The sequence below is a fragment of the Anabrus simplex genome, chromosome 11, assembly GCF_040414725.1.
Source record: "Anabrus simplex isolate iqAnaSimp1 chromosome 11, ASM4041472v1, whole genome shotgun sequence".
Taxonomy (NCBI): domain Eukaryota; kingdom Metazoa; phylum Arthropoda; class Insecta; order Orthoptera; family Tettigoniidae; genus Anabrus; species Anabrus simplex.
In genome coordinates, this window is record NC_090275.1 from 84,434,931 (window position 1) to 84,453,161 (window position 18,231).

The following is an 18,231-nucleotide window of genomic DNA, read 5'->3' on the forward strand; positions in this document are numbered from 1 at the left end:
GCTTTTACATTTTTCCTGGTATTTTTTTCCAATTTTTCTCTTTGTAAAAATCTTACGCGGACTTCGATGAATATTTGAAAAAAGAAAAAAAAGAATTAGCCGAATTGGTCTAGCCATTCCTGAGTTTTGCGCTTAGCAACACATTTAAGGATTCATTTTTATTTATATAGATAGATACCTATTGGACCAGACCATAGATAACATCCCCAAACACCATATAAAATTATTAATAGGCGACTTCAACGCTCAACTAGGCAGAGAAAGAAAATACCGTGACATCATCGGAAAATGGCCAGCACACAAGAAAACAAATAAAAATGGAGAGAGACTAGTTGACCTGTGTAGAAACCATAATTTAATCTCAAAATCTACATGTTTTAAGAGGAAACCTCAAAAACTCAAAACATGGAAACACCCTGACTACACTAAAGGAGAATGGCAACTGGACCACGTCTGCATGGACAAATACCACCACAAAGAGATCTATAACGTCAAAGTCCTCCGAGGAATAGACACAGGTTCAGATCACTACGTAGTTAAAATTAAAATTAAACTCACTCCCCAGAGGAGACAACAAAAGCAAGCCCTTAAAACTAAAAGAAAAATAGATCCTACCCAGCTAATCAACAACAAAAATTACCAGAAAGCAACTGAAAAAATAAAAATCACAGACAAACTTGAAGACTTAGTACACAACCTTAAACAAATTGCAGAAGACCTAGCTCCAATTAAACCACGTAAAAAACACCAATGGTGGAACAGTGAATGTGATGAAACAGTGGAGAAAAGACATCAGGCATGGCTATTACATCAGTCCCAAAAGACAGAAATATCCTATCAAAAGCTAGTAAAACAGAGAAAAGAAACTACCCAAGTCTTAAGAAGAATAAAAAGACAACATCATAAGGACACCCTGCAGTTAATTGAAGAACAGTTCAGTAAAACTAAATCAAGGGACTACTACAAAACCTTCAGAAAGCAGCTCCAAAAATATGAACCCCCGACCCTACTGATGAAGGATGAAGATGGTAAGCTGGCCCATAACAATAAAGACAATGCAGAAATTCTGGCTAAACATTTCAACAAGCTTTTAAATTGTGAGGAACCTACAGAACTCCTTCATTTGGACACCAACACCCCGATAAAAACATCACCAGAAAACATCAATCCCCCCACAATAAAGGAAGTCTACCAGGCTCTGAATAAATTAAAAAACTACAAAGCGCCAGGAGAAGATCAGACCTTTGCGGAAATCTGGAAATATGCAGGAAACTCAGCAAAAGTTGCCCTCCATCAACAACTTGTCTCTATCTGGATTAAAGAAGAACTACCAGAACACTGGACAACAGCCCTCATTCATCCTCTGCACAAAAAAGGGGACAAAACCGACCCTAATAACTACAGGGGAATCTCTCTCCTAGATATAACATACAAAATATTTTCAATAATCATCCTTAATAGGATAAGTTTACAACTTGAGAAAGAACTAGGAGAATATCAAGGAGGTTTCAGACCCTGGAGGAGCTGTCCTGATCAGATCATGAGTCTTAAGTTGATAATGGACTATAACAGGAGAAGAAACAGAGATATGGTGATAACATTTGTAGATTTCAAGAAAGCTTATGATTGCATCCATAGAGAATCTCTGTTTAAAATTTTAAGACACCTTGGACTACACCCCAAATTAATAAACATGATAAAATTGACTCTCACCAATACCAAGTCAAAAGTGAAGTTTAGGGGTGAAACATCAGAGACATTTGAAATTAAAACTGGACTACGGCAGGGAGATGGGCTCTCACCACTATTATTTAACTGTGCTCTAGAAATGGTAATGAGGGAATGGTTTAGAAAATGTCCCCCCAAAATAAAGATTGGCCGAAAAATCAAAACAAATTGCCTGGGTTTTGCTGACGATTTAGCATTACTAGCAGTGGACATAAAAGAAGCAAAAACCCAGATATCAGAACTTCAAAACATTGCAAATAAAATTGGCCTCAAAATATCATTTGAAAAAACAGAAATTATGCCCCAAAAACCAACACAGCTAAAAGAAGTCACCATAAATGGTAATAAAATCAAAATAGTAACTCAGTTTAAATATCTTGGAGAAGTAATAACACATAACTTAAATGAAAAAATCTCAATCCAAGTAAGAACAAATAGATTAGCTAAAGCACAAAAATTAACATGGGATATCTACAAAAAGAAATGTCTATCAATAAATACAAAAATAAAACACTACAACACAGTTATAAAACCGGAAGCTACATATGCAGCAGAAACACTCTTTTACCTGAATAAACAATCAAAGACTGACAGACTTCAGAAAATTGAAAGGAGGATTGGAAGAACCTGTATCAACAAAAAATATCAGAAAGATGGACAGTGGCGGTTAATACCTAACAAAGTCGTGTACAAAGAGCTAGAACCAATTACAGATACTATGCGTAAGAGGAGACTGGGATTCTTTGGACATATCATGAGGATGCAGGACTCGAGACTTCTGAAACAACTAGTACAACACAATCTCGTCTCAAAAAATACCACAACAGGATGTAAATGGATCAGAGAAGTAAGAGAGGATCTGAAGGAAATAGGCCTTACAACAGAAGACACCAAAAATAAGATAAAATTGAATACAAAACTCAAGAATACAAACCTCCGCTTTACCCTTACACAAAACAAACCAACAACACGCACATTTTCAACTGAGGAAAGGGCACGAAGATCGGAGCGTCTGAAGAAGTACTGGGAGGACCGCAAAGCCCGAACAATCCCTTCAAAGAGACCTGAACGACGGACTGACTAAAGTGATCCTATGTGGTCATAAAAGAAGAAGAAGAAGAAGAAGAAGATAGCTGAGGATGACTGCTATGTACAGTCGAAACTAGTACTGTCTGAGAGTAAAACTATGTATTGATTAGGTTGAGAATAAACTTAAGTTTATAAAAAGTAAGTCATTTCCATCAATACAAGACTGACCATAAAATTATTGCTTATGCAATGTAATATGTCATTCAATTTACAGTCTATACTGACTGTAACTTGGCAGGTTTGACCCTGGCTCAGTCCGGTAGTATTTGAAGGTGTTGAAATACATCAGCCTCATGTTGGTAGCTTTACTGGCATGTAAAAGAACTCCTGCGAGACAAAATTCCGGCACCTCGGCACCTCTGAATACTGGAAAAGTAGTTAGTGGGACATTAAAACAATAAAATTATTATTATTACTTTTCTTTTTAAATCGTTATGCCAACTAAGGAGCGTGTATGTACTTATTTAGCACAACATTTCCTCTTGTCTTCCCAAAATCTCTTCATCCTTTCGCTGTGCTTCTTTTTGCGTTCTACCGTCCATCCTGTAGCTTGTCTTTTAAGTTGATCAGCAAATTTGTGTTTGCTTATGAGATTTCTGAATTTTTTCTGTCTTGCAAGATTTCTTCATTTACACCAATTTCCTGAAAATCTTTGTTTATTTCTGTAAGTCAGTTGTGATTTTTTAGAGATACTGCAAAATGTAGTCTTTTCTTTGTTAGCGTATTGTTATCCATCCTGATGAGGTGACCATAGAATTTTAATCTTCTGAGTCTAATAGTGTCTGTGATTTTTTCTGTTACTTCATAGATTTCCTATGATTTCCTTTTCATCCAAATACAATTTTCGTATTTAGGTCCTGAGAATTTTCCTCTTTTGTTTTTCGATGTTCTTTATTTGTGATCTGCCATCAATTATCAGACTTTTTGATGCATAAAGGGCTTCTGGTTTGACAACTGTGTTGCAATGTCATAATTTGCGTTTTGGGATATAGACTTTTTGTTGCATCTGCTCTAGACAATTTTGTATGCTTTTTGTAATTCTTTCTTTGTTTGCTTGCTGATTATCCTGTTTAGTTGTATAATTTTGCCTAGGTATTTGGATTTATCTATTTGAGAGATTTTCCCATTTCTAGTGATTACAGGATGGTTGTTAAATCCTGATTTTGTATCTTCCATATACTTTTGTCTTTTCATGAAGTTTTTCTATGGATTGGAGTGCTCCTTGTTTGTTGGAGAAGATTGCTAAGTCATCTGCAAAGGCGAAGCAATCAAGGTGAATTTCGTTTTTGTGAAGCCTACCAATATTGATCCCTTTAGTTTCATTTTTCCATTCTCGGACCACTTTTACCAGAACTAGATTGAATAGTAGTGGTGATAACCCATCGCCTTGTCTAACCCCTGTTGTAATTTCGAATGGCTCTGAAATTTCTCCTAAAAATTTAACTTTCATTGTTGTGCCTGTTAGGGTTTGCTTGATCAATTCCCCTGTTTTTATGTAGACTTGAAATTCCTCAAGTATGTTGAATAGAGCCTGTTGGTCCATTGAATCAGAAGCTCTTTTGAAGTCAACAAAGGTAATTATTGTTTGTTTTGTTTTACGAATTTGTAAAATAGTTTTTAGGTTTAAGATTTGTTCTGGGCATGATCTTTTCGAAACCCTGCCTGATATTCTCCAATAAGGTGGTCAGTTTGTTTTTCTAATCTATTCGACAGGGCTTTAGAGAAAATTTTGTAGAAGTTTGATAGTAAGGAAATCCCTCTGTAATTGTTTATATCTGATTTATCCCCTTTCTTGTGGAGTGGGTGAATTAGTGCACATTTCATGACTTCTGGAATTTTCTCAGTATTACAAATGTTCTGTACGATTTCTTGAATTGCGAAAGCCATTTTCTCACCACCTGTTTTCAACATTTCAGCGCGAACACATTCAATATCAGGCACTGTGGTTTCAAACGCCAAAGTAAAATGGCGCTGATCACCGGGAGCTGGCAAGTTGCTTCAATGAATCTGCTCGTCTTCAACTCCTACATGAATATGGACCTTCGTATGTGTTCGATTGTGATGTGACTTTATGCCTGACAGTGTTTAAATAACTGGCTTTGAACAGTTCTCCGCTATTCGTAATCATTGTGGGACTTTGCCTAGCGCTACGTGTGCCTTGCTGCCGCTAAGAGAATTGCGCACTGTTTTTCTTTTGAATGACTTGTATTTTACTTCTTCTAAGTTTTACAGTGTCTTACCCCTGTTCATTTCCTTTTCATATTGCCTCTTCTACTGATCCTATGCATTGTTTTCCATTTCTTAATCGGCTGATGATGACCTGGACTAGGGTCGAAACCGGTACCATTTCTAATTATTATGAAATGAGAATGTAATTCACTACATTTCTTATTCTTTGGTATTGAATAGGTGGAATCTCCTTATCAATTATTTCAATTTTAATTGTATTGCCGTAATGGCGTCTCAGCCTTGCCAATAGATGCAGGTACATAGCACGCATGCATGGAATGCCGACCGCAGCGCTGCACCGGTGGAATATACGAACGGTACTTACTTAAAAAACATGCCTTGTATGTATTTTAATGTTATAATTATTCCTGCAACATTGTCTTTGTCTGGTATACATATGTTTTAGTTATCACATAATCTGTTTAATTTTATTTGGCTGAAGATGGCCACTAAGTGGCTGAAACTTGATATATTGTATTGAAAAGGTCAATTTATTTCTTGTAATTGCACTTCAATAGGAAAAATTAAAATGAAATTTATAGCTTATAATGCCGAGAATAGTTAACAATAATGTGATTTGCTTTATGTTCCACTTTTTTTACAGTTTTTGGAGACACCGAGGTGCTGGAATTTAGTCCTACAGGAGTTCTTTTACGTGCCAGTAAATCTACCAACATGAAGCTGACATTTTTGAGCACCTTCGAATATCACTGGACTGAGCCAGTACTGAATCTGCCATTTTGGGGCCGGAAAGCCAGCGCCTCAACCGTCTAGAGCCACTCAGCCCGTTGAGAATAGTTAAAAGTGTACTTGCAGCAAAGGGGGTTTCTTTGATGAGAAGAGAGTTTGATGTGTTCAAATGATCTGTGGGAGTAAATTTGTACATATTATTTTATTTCTTGCTCAGATGTAATGTAAAAACGTAGTTTTATTGTAAAACATTAGTTTCAGAATATATATTTGTCAATACCTTGCATAGGCATGTTGTTTTCTTTTAATCTCAATCCATTCTTTAACAGTTCAACGCTTGTCTGGAAACTTTTGGCTGGCAGTGTATATCATCACTCCAAAATCATGGTACAAAATGAAACAGGGCATTGTATGAACTAGATGTCCAATTTTATAAAGCAGCATATACACTGGAGAAATGATCTTTGGGTAACAGTAGCTGTGAACATAGTAATAAATTGGAAAATCTCAGTCAAAATAAATCAATCACTACGGTACTGCATTTCTAATTTAAATATTCATAATGGTTGTATCTGTGACTGTAAGTGAATGGGTTAAAAAGCATATCCCAAGTTGACAGAGAGTTTGGGAATATGATCATGCAAAAGAAACAGCTACACAAGATTTGCACTTACAGTTGTATCAACGGCAGTGACTTGCTTGGCGGGAACATGCACAGGAGTTGGTTCCTCTTTAGTCGCAAAAACAACACCTTGAGCCCCCAAAGTTATAACCACAACCTTACAGCCTTTTTCTCTTAACTTGTAGACAACCGTCTCTGCCGCATCAATGGAGCTAACTCTTACACCTGTCAGGATCTCGGCCTATAATAAAATAATATAAATACTCAGATATATTTTTGCTTCAAAGACGTTATTCATAATGGTAATACACATATTCTTAACCAAAGAACTGCTTCAGGTTTATCTGTTAAATGCTGCAATAATTTTCTACAACACACAGAATAAAAAAGAAGAGTGCCTTGAAAGCATATTGTAATCGTAATTTAACCTCATTACACATCAATTTAAAGCTGAAAGACTTATCTATACAATTTTGATAAATATAAAGAATTCATTGTCATTATTGAATTAATAAGCTGCCTCTGTGGATCAGCGGTAGAGTGTCGGCCTCTGGATCCCAAGATAGCGAGTTCAAACCCGGCAGAGGTAGTCGGATTTTTGAAGGGCGGAAAAAAGTCCATTAGACACTCCATGTCGTGCGATGTCGGCATGTAAAAGATCTCTGGTGACACATTTGGTGTTTACCCGACAAAATTCATTAAATCTCAGCCATAGACGCCCAAGAGAGTTTCGGTTTATTCGGTCTGCCATCTAGTGGGGGCCTAGAGTAAAACGGAACGTCGAAATTGACGAGCAGACAGCCAGATGGCGTCAAATTGAAATGTCTGCACATGGTAGCTGAGGCCATACGATTATTATTATTATTTTATTGAATTAATCATTTAAAGATATTTAATACAAAATACTGACTTTCCTGCACTAAAAAATAAATAAATTCACAAATAATTTGTCTCAAAATCATGATATCTGCGAAGTTCAAAGTTTCTTTTTCATTATTCAACAACCAGTTTTCAATTATTTCTGTTCTTCTTTTATTGTTTACTGGGCTTTGCATTTACAATTTACCCAGCCACTAGTCGTTATAAAATACCATATCTATGAAGGAGGACTAGGGAAATTTGAGAAAATAATAATCATAGTAATTGAAAAGGAATTAGAAAAAAAATCACTGCATTGGCTGCCATTTTGCTCATTGTAACTTCAATGTCACATTGAAAGTACCTCCACTTCTGCAGCCAAATAATGGCCAATGACCTTCATTTGTTTCTCAAAGGATTTGAAAATGAAAGATAAAACTATCTAGAACCAGCATGACTTGACAATAATGCCATCTGGTAATTTACAATAAACCTAAGTTTGAATTCGGAGACCGTCTTTCAGAGAGACGATCGCACTTGATGAAAGAGCACTCCGTCTCCCTGGGAGACATTCCACAGTTCTAGAATTAACTGCATGAAAATGTAAACACCAATAAAGGTGATTTGTATTGAATAGGTGGATAAGAAATACTTCTTATTATAATTGCTGTGAGTATTATAATTACATGATTCTTATATCACATCACGAAACCCAACAAATGTAGGAGAACTGGGACTGAAAAGGAGAGAACACACTTATTTGAAGATGTAGAGATTGTCCTTGTTCTTTTGCTCCCTCCTCCCTCACTCAACTGTCCCTGTCTTTGACCTGTGTTCCTTTTCATGTTCCTATGTTTGGCATATTTTCAGAGTAGTTTGGAAACCATCCCAAGCATCAGCTCAATTTAAGTTGATGGAGAGACCTTAACGAAGACCGTACACTTCACGTATCTAGGATCTCGCCTACAGACATATGGTGGGATACTTGATGAAGTGTGAAGTAGGATAAAGGCAGCATGGACGAGGTAGAGGGAAGTCACAGACATACTCTGTGATAGAAGGCTGCCACTACATCTGAAATCCAAAATATACCGCATATATCCTGTTGCTTCACACGGTGTTGAATGTCGACCAGCTGACAAAGCTACAGAGTACCAATTACACACCATGGAAATGTGTATACTCCCTTGGTCGATGGGCATCACACTCCTGCATCACGTCAAAAATGACACCTGTCTGCCAGCAAATGGGCATTGCACCCATCACTGAGAAGGAATGGGAAAAATGTCTCCAATGGTATGGTGATATCCTGCGTGCTGCAACTGGAACAGTTACCAATTTCACCCACATCTATGAAATTAATGGGCAACAACCACACAGACGTCCAAAGCAGTGCTGGCATGACACAGTGAATGCTGATATGAAGACCCTAGACTTGAAACTACATGATGCCCAAGACCATCCAAAATGGTGAGCCAAGATTGCACCAGTAAGAAGAAGAAGAAGAAGAAGAAGAATTTTGTCTACTGTCTAATATTCTCTGGTAACAGTACGCACATATGTAATACGAAGGCTGATCAACAAAGAATGAGACTGATTTTTTTCTGTAGCTTCTGTGATAGTTTCCTGTCTAACATAAATATTTGAAAAGAGCGAGTTTTTATGTATAATGTCCGTAGGCGGCAGCACTCTCATATCAGTAGGTTGGTAGTAATGCTGTATTGTGTAGACGCTTACGTGCATGGCCATGACTGTAAAGACGTCAAGTCTACATGGTGTGATGCTGTGGTTAGCTGGTTCAAGACCCATTGGGAAAAAAAAAAAATCATCAGAATGTTGTTTGGCAGGGTAGAAAAGGTGGTGGTGCATAATTTCTAATCACTAGATTGCATGCCTAAAGCCTGGATTCAACTCCAAACCTCTCCTCAGTGTTCATGTGGAATTTGTTGCCATTGATGCTTTCACGGCCTATACTTATAGACGGGATAGTGTATAGGCTTTTAGGCTTATGCCGTGTCAAGAAAATAAGGTGAAATTCTTTGTTTTGCAGAGAACTGTCCTCTGCGTCATCAGAAGAAAATCTCAACTGTCCACAAGAAAGGATTCCTAAAAAAAGGACCTTTTGAAATTTAGACATTATAACAGAAGTGGAAATGGTACGTTCATTCATCACCAGATGGCTCCCCGGACGCGGCACAGCGCTAGTGTTCGAAGCAGAAGCTGACCGAACCATCAGAATCAGTCTAAGAGGGTCTCATACCATGTGTACATAACATATGACATTGACAGGTGTATGACATTGACACAAGCCTGGTGATAGAGCAATCTCAAATTAGTCTAGCACTGTAATAGTGGAAAAATTAGGCTATCAGAAATATTTATTTTCTTTTAGAAATTCATTTATGTAACCCCTATTTGTTTAAAATTTTATTTGATGGAAAAATTTTGTAACTCCCTATTGTACATGGCTGTGTTTAGGAGTTGCATCCAGTTGCATCATACTGCATCTTTCAGAACATTTTAATTTTCAAAGCATCAGAAAGAAAGATGATTATTTGGATTCATCAAAATAAAAATCATGTGTTAATCCTGCACTTTGATTGGATATTGTCCGACTCGTTGGCTGAGTCAGCATACTGGCCTTCGGTTCAGAGGGTCCCGGGTTCGATTCCCGGCCGGGTCGGGGATTTTAACCTTAATTGGTTAATTCCAATGGCACGGGGGCTGGGTGTATGTGTTGTCTTCATCACCATTTCATCCTCATCACGACGCGCAGGTCACCTACGGGAGTCAACTCGAAAGACCTGCACCTGGCGAGTCGAACATGTCTTCGGACACTCCCGGCACTAAAAGCCATACACCATTTCATTTCATTTCATTGGATATTAATTTTGATGAGTTATTTTCTGTTTTCCATCTTACGAGCATACCCACATTAGCAAGTCGCCTTTCTGATCTGGTTCTCATAGAGAATGGTCATGGTCCATGACCAGTTCCCACTCACGTGAGAGAGTTCAGCATTTCTTGGGTAAGCACTTGCTTTCTTTTTGGGCTTAGTTTTTTGTAATAATGGTAAAGTAACTTTAATTAATTTCAGCGTGCAGATGTTTTCCCCACTGAGGTCTATCGGCCAAGTTTTTAATGTGTTCTAAATTGTGATGAGGAAAGTGTCTTTTCTAACCTTTTAATATAAACTGTAAAGCTAACTTTTCTCAAGAAACTACCCCCTTAACAGTTTGCTTCCCCTTTTCTTACTATGAAGTATGTAACTTCGTCATCATTTGTTTATCTGGTTCCTTGTAATGTAAACTAAATGCTTCAACTATTCTTTTATGTATTTTCTATTTAATAGGTATGGGGATTAGCCCTCTGTTCAATGTAAAATAAGTTGTAAGTTGTTACTATTAACACCAAGGTGCCATTCTCCACCCCTGCATGGCTGAGAAGGATGTTTGTACATTTGTTTTGTAAATCTTAAATAACCCTTATGTTATGTCACTCTGTTCTGATGTTCCGTAAGTTTTGTTTGTTTTATTTGAATTTTGAACCATGTTTTTCCTCACAATAAACTAGACTCTTAGGAAAATTACCTTTATTTGAAGTTTCAGCCCTGAAAGACCTTCCTTCCACTGCCTCGTAGGGATCCTGCCGTTTCCCACATTCTGATCTTTGATGTCGTATATCCTAACATTGTTTTAATTTTGATGTTACAATGTGCTTTAACGTTTCTAAATTTATGACATGCTTTTAAATTTTCTTCCTTTTGTTTAATGCACTAAGCAAATATTACAAGTACGCTAGTCAGGTCTGGAATATTCACTGACGGTGACAGTCCAGCTACTCTGGTTACGTTGCCTTGTAGTGTGCCATGCTGTCATACAGCAGCATCATTCAGCTGCTGCTGGAAATACTAACCATTCCTCTTGTTGTACTGTCACATCCAGTGTCGTCGTCCAAAGCAAAGCCATCATAATATAAACCTTGGAGGAGAGGGAGGTAAATACTTCCACTACAATTTGTAACCTCACAATTAACATGGGGAGGTCGCCATGTGGTTTTCTAGAAAAGTGTTCAAATTTTGAGGATTCGCCCTACATTAAAAAATATATTTTAGCGCTGTTTGAGTGATTTTGCCAATGGGCTTTATTTTGTTCAAAATTTAACGTTAAAAATCTATCTTCAAACTTTTGTAGTCCTGTTCCCGCATATATATTTCTGATTTGCTTCTGTGGCATAGTTGCTAGCGCATTGACGTGGAACTGAAGGTTTCGAGTTCAAGTCCAACCTTGGTCAGCACTTTTTTCTCTTTTACTTTTACGTCAGCCTTGTGATTTACTGGCATGTAAAAGAACTCCTGCAGGACTAAATTCTGGCACCTCGGCTCCTCCGAAAACCGTAAAAGTAGTCAGTGGGACATAAAGCCAATAACTAATAATAAATAATCCTTTATTTTTCAATAATTTATTTGCTGTGGTCTCTTTTGTTTTAGAGCTGTTTGCAATATTTCACTTTCTCAACTTCATGCATAATTCATTTGTTACAATAATAATAATTATTATTATTTTATTTTATTTTTGCCGGGCTGATTGGCTCAGACGGTTGAGGCTCTGGTCTTCTGACTCCAACTTGGCAGGTTTGATCCTGGCTCAGTCCGGTAGTATTTGAAGGTGCTTAAATATGTCAGCCTTGTGATTTACTGGCACGTAAAAGAACTCCTGCAGGACTAAATTCCGGCACCTCGGCGCCTCTGAAAACCGTAAAAGTAGTTAGTGGGACATAAAGCCAATAACTAATAATAAATAATCCTTTATTTTTCAATAACTTATTTGCTGTGGTCTCTTTTGTTTTAGAGTTGTTTGCAATATTTTAAATCGGTATTTGTCCTTATCGCTTTAATGTGTCGTAGGATTTATTCATTAGAGTCGCCGGCCATGCTGTATTTAAATCAAATGAAACCAAACTCTATCCTCGGGTGCCTTTGGCCCCAGGATTTAACCTGGTACTTCTTTTTTTCGGTGTAGGCCGAGTCAACCTCAGGGCCAAGTGCCTCTGCAGAAGTGAAAATCTCGTTTTTACATTTTTCAAGCACCTGACGGGGAATTGAACCCAAGGCCTTCTGGATGCCTGAGAAAGAGTTTCAAGTTTATTTCCATTGTAAACAAGACAGTATGCACTCACCTCTGTTTCATTGACACAGAAGATATCTGAAAGTTTAAAAACATCTCCATCTGGGTTTGCTAAAGCTGGTGCTGCATTCACAATAGATTTCCCTGGAAAAATAATAGGTAATTCACTTTCTCAACTTCATGCATAATTCATTTGTTACGATAATAATACTAATAATAATAATAATAATGATGATGATGACGACGACGACGATGATGATGATGATAGCCTGCCTGGTGGCCATGATTATTAAAGTATCCAGTCTATATGGTCTTTCAATGTGGGCTTGAGTCCCGTTGGTCGAAAAAATTTCACCATTAGGATGTTGGTTGGCAGGATATGAGAGGTGGTGGAATACAAATTCTAATCACTAGATTGCATGCCAAAAGCCTGGATTTAATTCCAAATCTCTCTGCAATGTTGATATGAAGTGAGGACATATGGCGATAATGACAGTGATTTATTTGATGGATGAATATTATGACTTGAGCAGACACCTTGGTGCTATTCGACAGAAGTAGGCTATGTGCTGACACCAGGTTTCAATCTCTCCCTTCCTTCTATCACATATTACATCATTAATTTCATCTCTTGTGATGAGATTGACAGAAGGACATACGGTTCTAAAAATTTGCTACGAAGATTTATCCCAGTCTTGCCTGATCCCATAGAGAAATAGGACAAGGGTTATTATTATTATTATTATTATTATTATTATTATTATTATAATATTCTTGCATGATGGAAAGATGGGTGAATATCTGTGCGTGCTTCTTATGATTTATTCGTAAGTAATTAATGATATGCGTCACTAGAAGTTAAGCTAGAATATCCTTCTAGTACCCGTAGTATTGATTTACAACTTTATCAAATCATCTCGTCGACTTGTAGACAAATTAATTGTAGATAAGTGTTTGATCATTTAGGATTATAGGTTATAAGTTGCTTTCAAGGAACATATGACATTAAAGACAGGATCCTTCGCCGCCGCGGCTGAGTCACGGCCCATTAGCTTCCTTTCTTGCATGATGACAGAGGCAGAAGTTCAGAGAGATCTGGTAGAGATCTCTCTTTCATGTCAGAATAGGAGTGCAAACGTATTCGAATGTGCCAGTTTTGGAACACAGGATATGACGCACGTACCTAATGGGAGGAGTGAGGAAATGATAATGGACGAACAGCGTAAAGAGGAGGAACATCTTGAGATTGCTAGGGCATTGGTGAAAAGCATTCTAGCTATTCCGCTTAAGAATCTTAAGATGGAAATCCAGAATAGATTACAAAAATTGGAGAAAGCTCTCGATGCTGGAGCAGCATGCGGGATATCCTAGATGAGAGCTAGGGAAAATCTAAAACAGGAATGAACAACCGTAGAGATAAATGAATTGCCTATGACACCATTAGTGACGAACGGGAAGGAGAATGATGAGGAGAAATGGGTTCCAACAAGAAAAAAAAACAAGAAGAAGGAAATGGAGGTTAAAGATATTCAACCTTTAACAGATGGGGTGGATTTTGACAGAATGGAGGTCATTGATAGAGGGAAAAAACAAGATAAACGGACCCATTTAAAACCAAGGGATCATTCAGATGCTGTCCTTATCAAACCAACAAACGGCAAGACTATTGCAGATGTTTTGAAGAGTATTCGGAGTAAAATAAAACTGGAAGACAGCGGTGTGAGCATTCGATCTATTCGTAAAACTCAGACTGGGGTTTCTTCTTGCTTTTAATAAAGCCACACAAAGCGAGAACAGGGACAACTTTAATAAATCTTTAAGAGATATCCTTGGAACGAATGGCAACGTGAAGACTATGACTCCCCGCACTACATTGGAAATTCGGGACATGGATAGTATCACCACTGCTTTAGATGTAGAGAAAGCTGTAAGACAGGATCTTCAGAATTTCGAAGGAGAACTGACAGTCTCAATTAATAATCTGAACAGCAGAGGGCAGGTTCAGAAACTTTTAGAAATTTGTAAAATTAAAATAGGATGCTTGGATTGTAGAATTCGAAAAAGGATCATGGTATCTCGCTGCTTTCGATGTCTTTCATATGGGCACCATGCACGAAACTGCAAAAGTGCAGATAGAAGCAAACTTTGCTTTAAGAGCGGAGAAGCCGGGCATAGGGTGGCAGGTTGCAAAGCAAATCCGAGGTGCATAATTTGCAAAGACATTAACGTCGACGAAGCTAATCAAAGTCATGTTCTTGGCTCAAGAGCCTGCACAGCGTTTCGTAAAGGTCTTGAAAAGGCTAAAACTAGTAGTAAATGATGAAGGTTATTCAGGCAAATATGCATAGGAGTACAACTGCCAATGATCTTTTGACGCAGATGACCTTTGAGATAGGAGTAGACGTATTTCTTCTTAGTGAACCTTATAAAGACAGAGACCACCCAGGATGGTTCATGGATAATTGCAGGACAGCTACAATTTGGATACCAGATTTGGGTAGATGCCCAGTATCAAACCAAGGATGCGAAGACGGTTTTGTTTGGGCCCACACTGGTAGATATACTTTAGTGAGCTGTTACTTTACGCCAAATGAGTTAGTATTTGAATTTCAGGCTAAGCTGGATGGCCTAGAGGATGTATTAGAAGGTTTTGACAACGGTTTAATCGTGGTTGGTGATTACAATGCACAAGCACTAGAGTGGGGTATGTCACAGTATGACTCTAGAGGGCGTCGAACTATGAGATGGCCACTAGGTTGGCTTTGATGGTCGCTAATATTGGAAATGTGCCAACCTTTCGACGACCGGGCTGTAGGGGAACCATACCGGACGTGACTTTTGTATCTGAGGACATTGTGTCGAAAATCAATGACTGGCGGGTGATTGAAGAATACACAGGAAGTGATCACCAGTATATTGCTTTTCGTCTTCTTCCTGAAACTTCACAGATGAATATTACATCATATAAACTAACACGATGGAATACAGAAAGTATGGACAGAGAAAAATTTCTTGCTATCTTAAGAAATGAAATGGATAGTATAATAGAACAAATCTGTTGTTTTAAAGGGAAAGAAGCAACTGAGAAACTTGTTGAACTCACCATGCAGCTTATTTGGAGAGCATGTGATCTGTCCATGACTCGTAACACATTATGAAACAAGAAGCATTCAGTGTATTGGTGGACCAAAGAAATTGCTGATTAGAGAAGATGTTGTCTGCAACTTAGATGGAAGTCACAGAGAGCACGAGTCAGCCAAGACACCTCACTCACAGCTGAGTATAAGTCAGCGAAGAAAGAACTGAGAAATGCTATCAAAAAGAGTACAGTCAACAAATGGTGGAAAATGGCTAAAGAAATGGATGACAATCCATGGGGTTTGGGATACAAGATCGTTATGAAGAAACTTGGAAGTTTCTCGAACCCGACCATGGACTCAAATGCAACGAAGGATATTGTAGATACATTATTCCCAGATCATCCTGAGAGGTCTGATGATGATGATGATGATGATGATGATGATGACTTCACAGATGATGTACCACTTTTTACACAAGAAGAATTGATGAGAGCGTTTAGGTACCTTAGAAATAAAAAGGCCCCAGGACCAGATAGTATTCCAGCAGAGATACTAAAGCTGATAGCAGTCCACAAGTACTGCTGAAAACATACAATAGCTGCCTGCTATTGGGGATTTTTTTAGTGTTTGCTGGAAAACAGCTCCTCTACTTTGAATAAGCAAAGGGAAATCTGGGGGCTATAAGCCTTTATGTATGCTGGATACTGCTGGTAAAGGATTAGAGAAACTTTTGCAGCCAAGAATACTTTCGGCAGTTGAACTAGCTGGGACCTCTCAGATCATCAACATGGTTTCTAAGGAGGACATTCGACAATCGATGCAGTATGGGAAGTGTTGAATACAGCAAAACGTGCACAAATGGGTATTCAACATTCTCGAAAAGTGACACTCCTTGTGACTCTGGATGTTAAGAACGCTTTCAGCTTGATAAGGTGGAATGACATATTGGAAGCGCTCCAAAATACTTTCAAACTACCCGAGTATCTCATGCGAATAATGAGAAATTATTTAAAAGATCATACTCAAGTATATCACACAGAAATGGGCAGAGAGTGAAACAGCTCACAGCTGGTGCAGCACAAGGGTCCATCCTTGGCCCAAATCTGTGGAACATTGTGTATGATGGATTGTTGAGGTTAGAGATGTCGGAAGACACAATGCTAGTGGGCTATGCTGATGATATAGCTGTTTTGATAGTAGCTCGAAATTTGGAGTTGGCTCAGTTTAAGTTAAATCAAGTGATGCGACGGGTGAAAGATTGGATGGCAAATCACAGATTACAATTCGCAGATCATAAAACAGAGATCATTCTCTTGACAAGAAAAAGGATAACGACCGTCATTCCACTGTATATTGGACAAACAGAACTTGAAACATCTAAAAGTATGACACTTGATACCAAACTTACTTTTTGGGATCATATCAAGCAGGTGACAGATAAGGCAGTGAAAACAAAATTGCGCTGAGTAGATTAATGAGCAACGTTAAAGGTCCGAAGTCTAGCAAACGACGACTTCTGATGTCGATAGTCCTCTCAACACTTCTATATGGTGCTGAAGTCTGGGATGAATCTCTGAAGTTTGAAAAATATCAGCGAAGGATAGCTGCAGTACAGCGGAGATCAGCTTTGCGTATTACAAGTGCATATCGCACAGTATCCGCACCTGCGGTTCTTACGGTAGCAGCGGTAGCACCGATTGATTTACTTGCCTTAGAGAGACAGGAAGTCTGGTGAACTCAAGGGGAGCTCAGAAAGAAGCGTGCTAAGGAGCTAGCTTATAGGCAACGAATGGAGCAGTGCTAGCAAAGATGGGAGGAAGATCCTCGAGTAAAATGGACTAAGCGGCTGACACCACATCTAGCTGATTGGGTTGCCCGAGCTCATGACGAGGTTAACTTTTACATTATGCAACTATTAACGGGTCACGGATACTTCCGGAAATTTCTACATAGAGTAGGTAGAGCGAGAGACTCGGCGTGTATTTACTGCAATGATGTAGACGATGTATTTCACACATTTTTTGTATGCTATCACTGGTCAACTCAGAGAAGATGTTTACATACTGAGCAAGGAGAGTTGACTCCAGAAACTATTGTGCAGGTGATGTTACGAAACCAAGAATCTTCGGATCAGGTAGCAGTATATGTAGAAGGCATCCTGCATCAGAAAAAGAGCGATATGAATGCTCATGAATGACAGTAAGGAGAAATAAAGGAAGAAGAAACCTGAGAAATTAGCACGACACCACCCTGAAGTAATGCGAGAGCGGTTCCGGGGCGGAGATGTACGTCATTGGAAAAGGGTGTGTGGGTTTTAGTAAGTAGGAATCTCACACGCTTGTGGAGTGAGGAGCCTCACCAAGTGTCTTATGAAAGATTTCCTACACTTCACCGTAAAAAAAAAAAAAAATTATTATTATTATTGGAGATCAGGAGATGGATATTGTAGACAATTTCCAGTACTTAGGTAGTGGTCTGACCTCCAAGAATACCATATATCAAGAGATTAGCAACAGAATACAGAAAGCTTCCACATTCAATCACGCTGTACGTCAAATACTTTGGGATGAAATATTTCCATTGATTTTGAAGATCAACTTGTACAAAATATATCATTCTGGTACCTATAATAACACATGGTCTGGAAACAGCAACACTTACTGGATCAACAAACACGCAACAGAAATTAAGTTCCTCTGTTCTTGTCTACAAAAAACAAAAATGGATAACATAAGGGATGTGGATATCCAACAACAACTTGATGCTTGTTGTTTAAAGGGGTCTAACATCTAGGTCATCGGGCCCTAAT

At 38.3% G+C, this 18,231-nt stretch overlaps 1 protein-coding gene across 3 annotated transcripts in view; it reads right to left on the bottom strand.

Annotated features, from left to right (window-relative positions):
- Positions 1-18,231, bottom strand: part of LOC136883213 (ribokinase) — an 80,217-nt gene that overhangs the window by 13,341 nt on the left and 48,645 nt on the right. Inside the window, exons 5-7 of one of the 3 annotated variants that reach the window (XM_067155412.2) lie at positions 12,395-12,486; positions 6,411-6,599; positions 5,615-6,214 (exon numbers count right to left, since the gene is read on the bottom strand). In XM_067155412.2, the coding sequence (XP_067011513.2) occupies positions 6,167-6,214; positions 6,411-6,599; positions 12,395-12,486 (329 nt within the window). In that variant the 3' untranslated portion in view covers positions 5,615-6,166. Of the gene's footprint in view, positions 1-5,614; positions 6,215-6,410; positions 6,600-12,394; positions 12,487-18,231 lie in introns of those variants that run through there. The other 2 variants (XM_067155411.2, XM_067155413.2) reach the window with 2 other exon arrangements.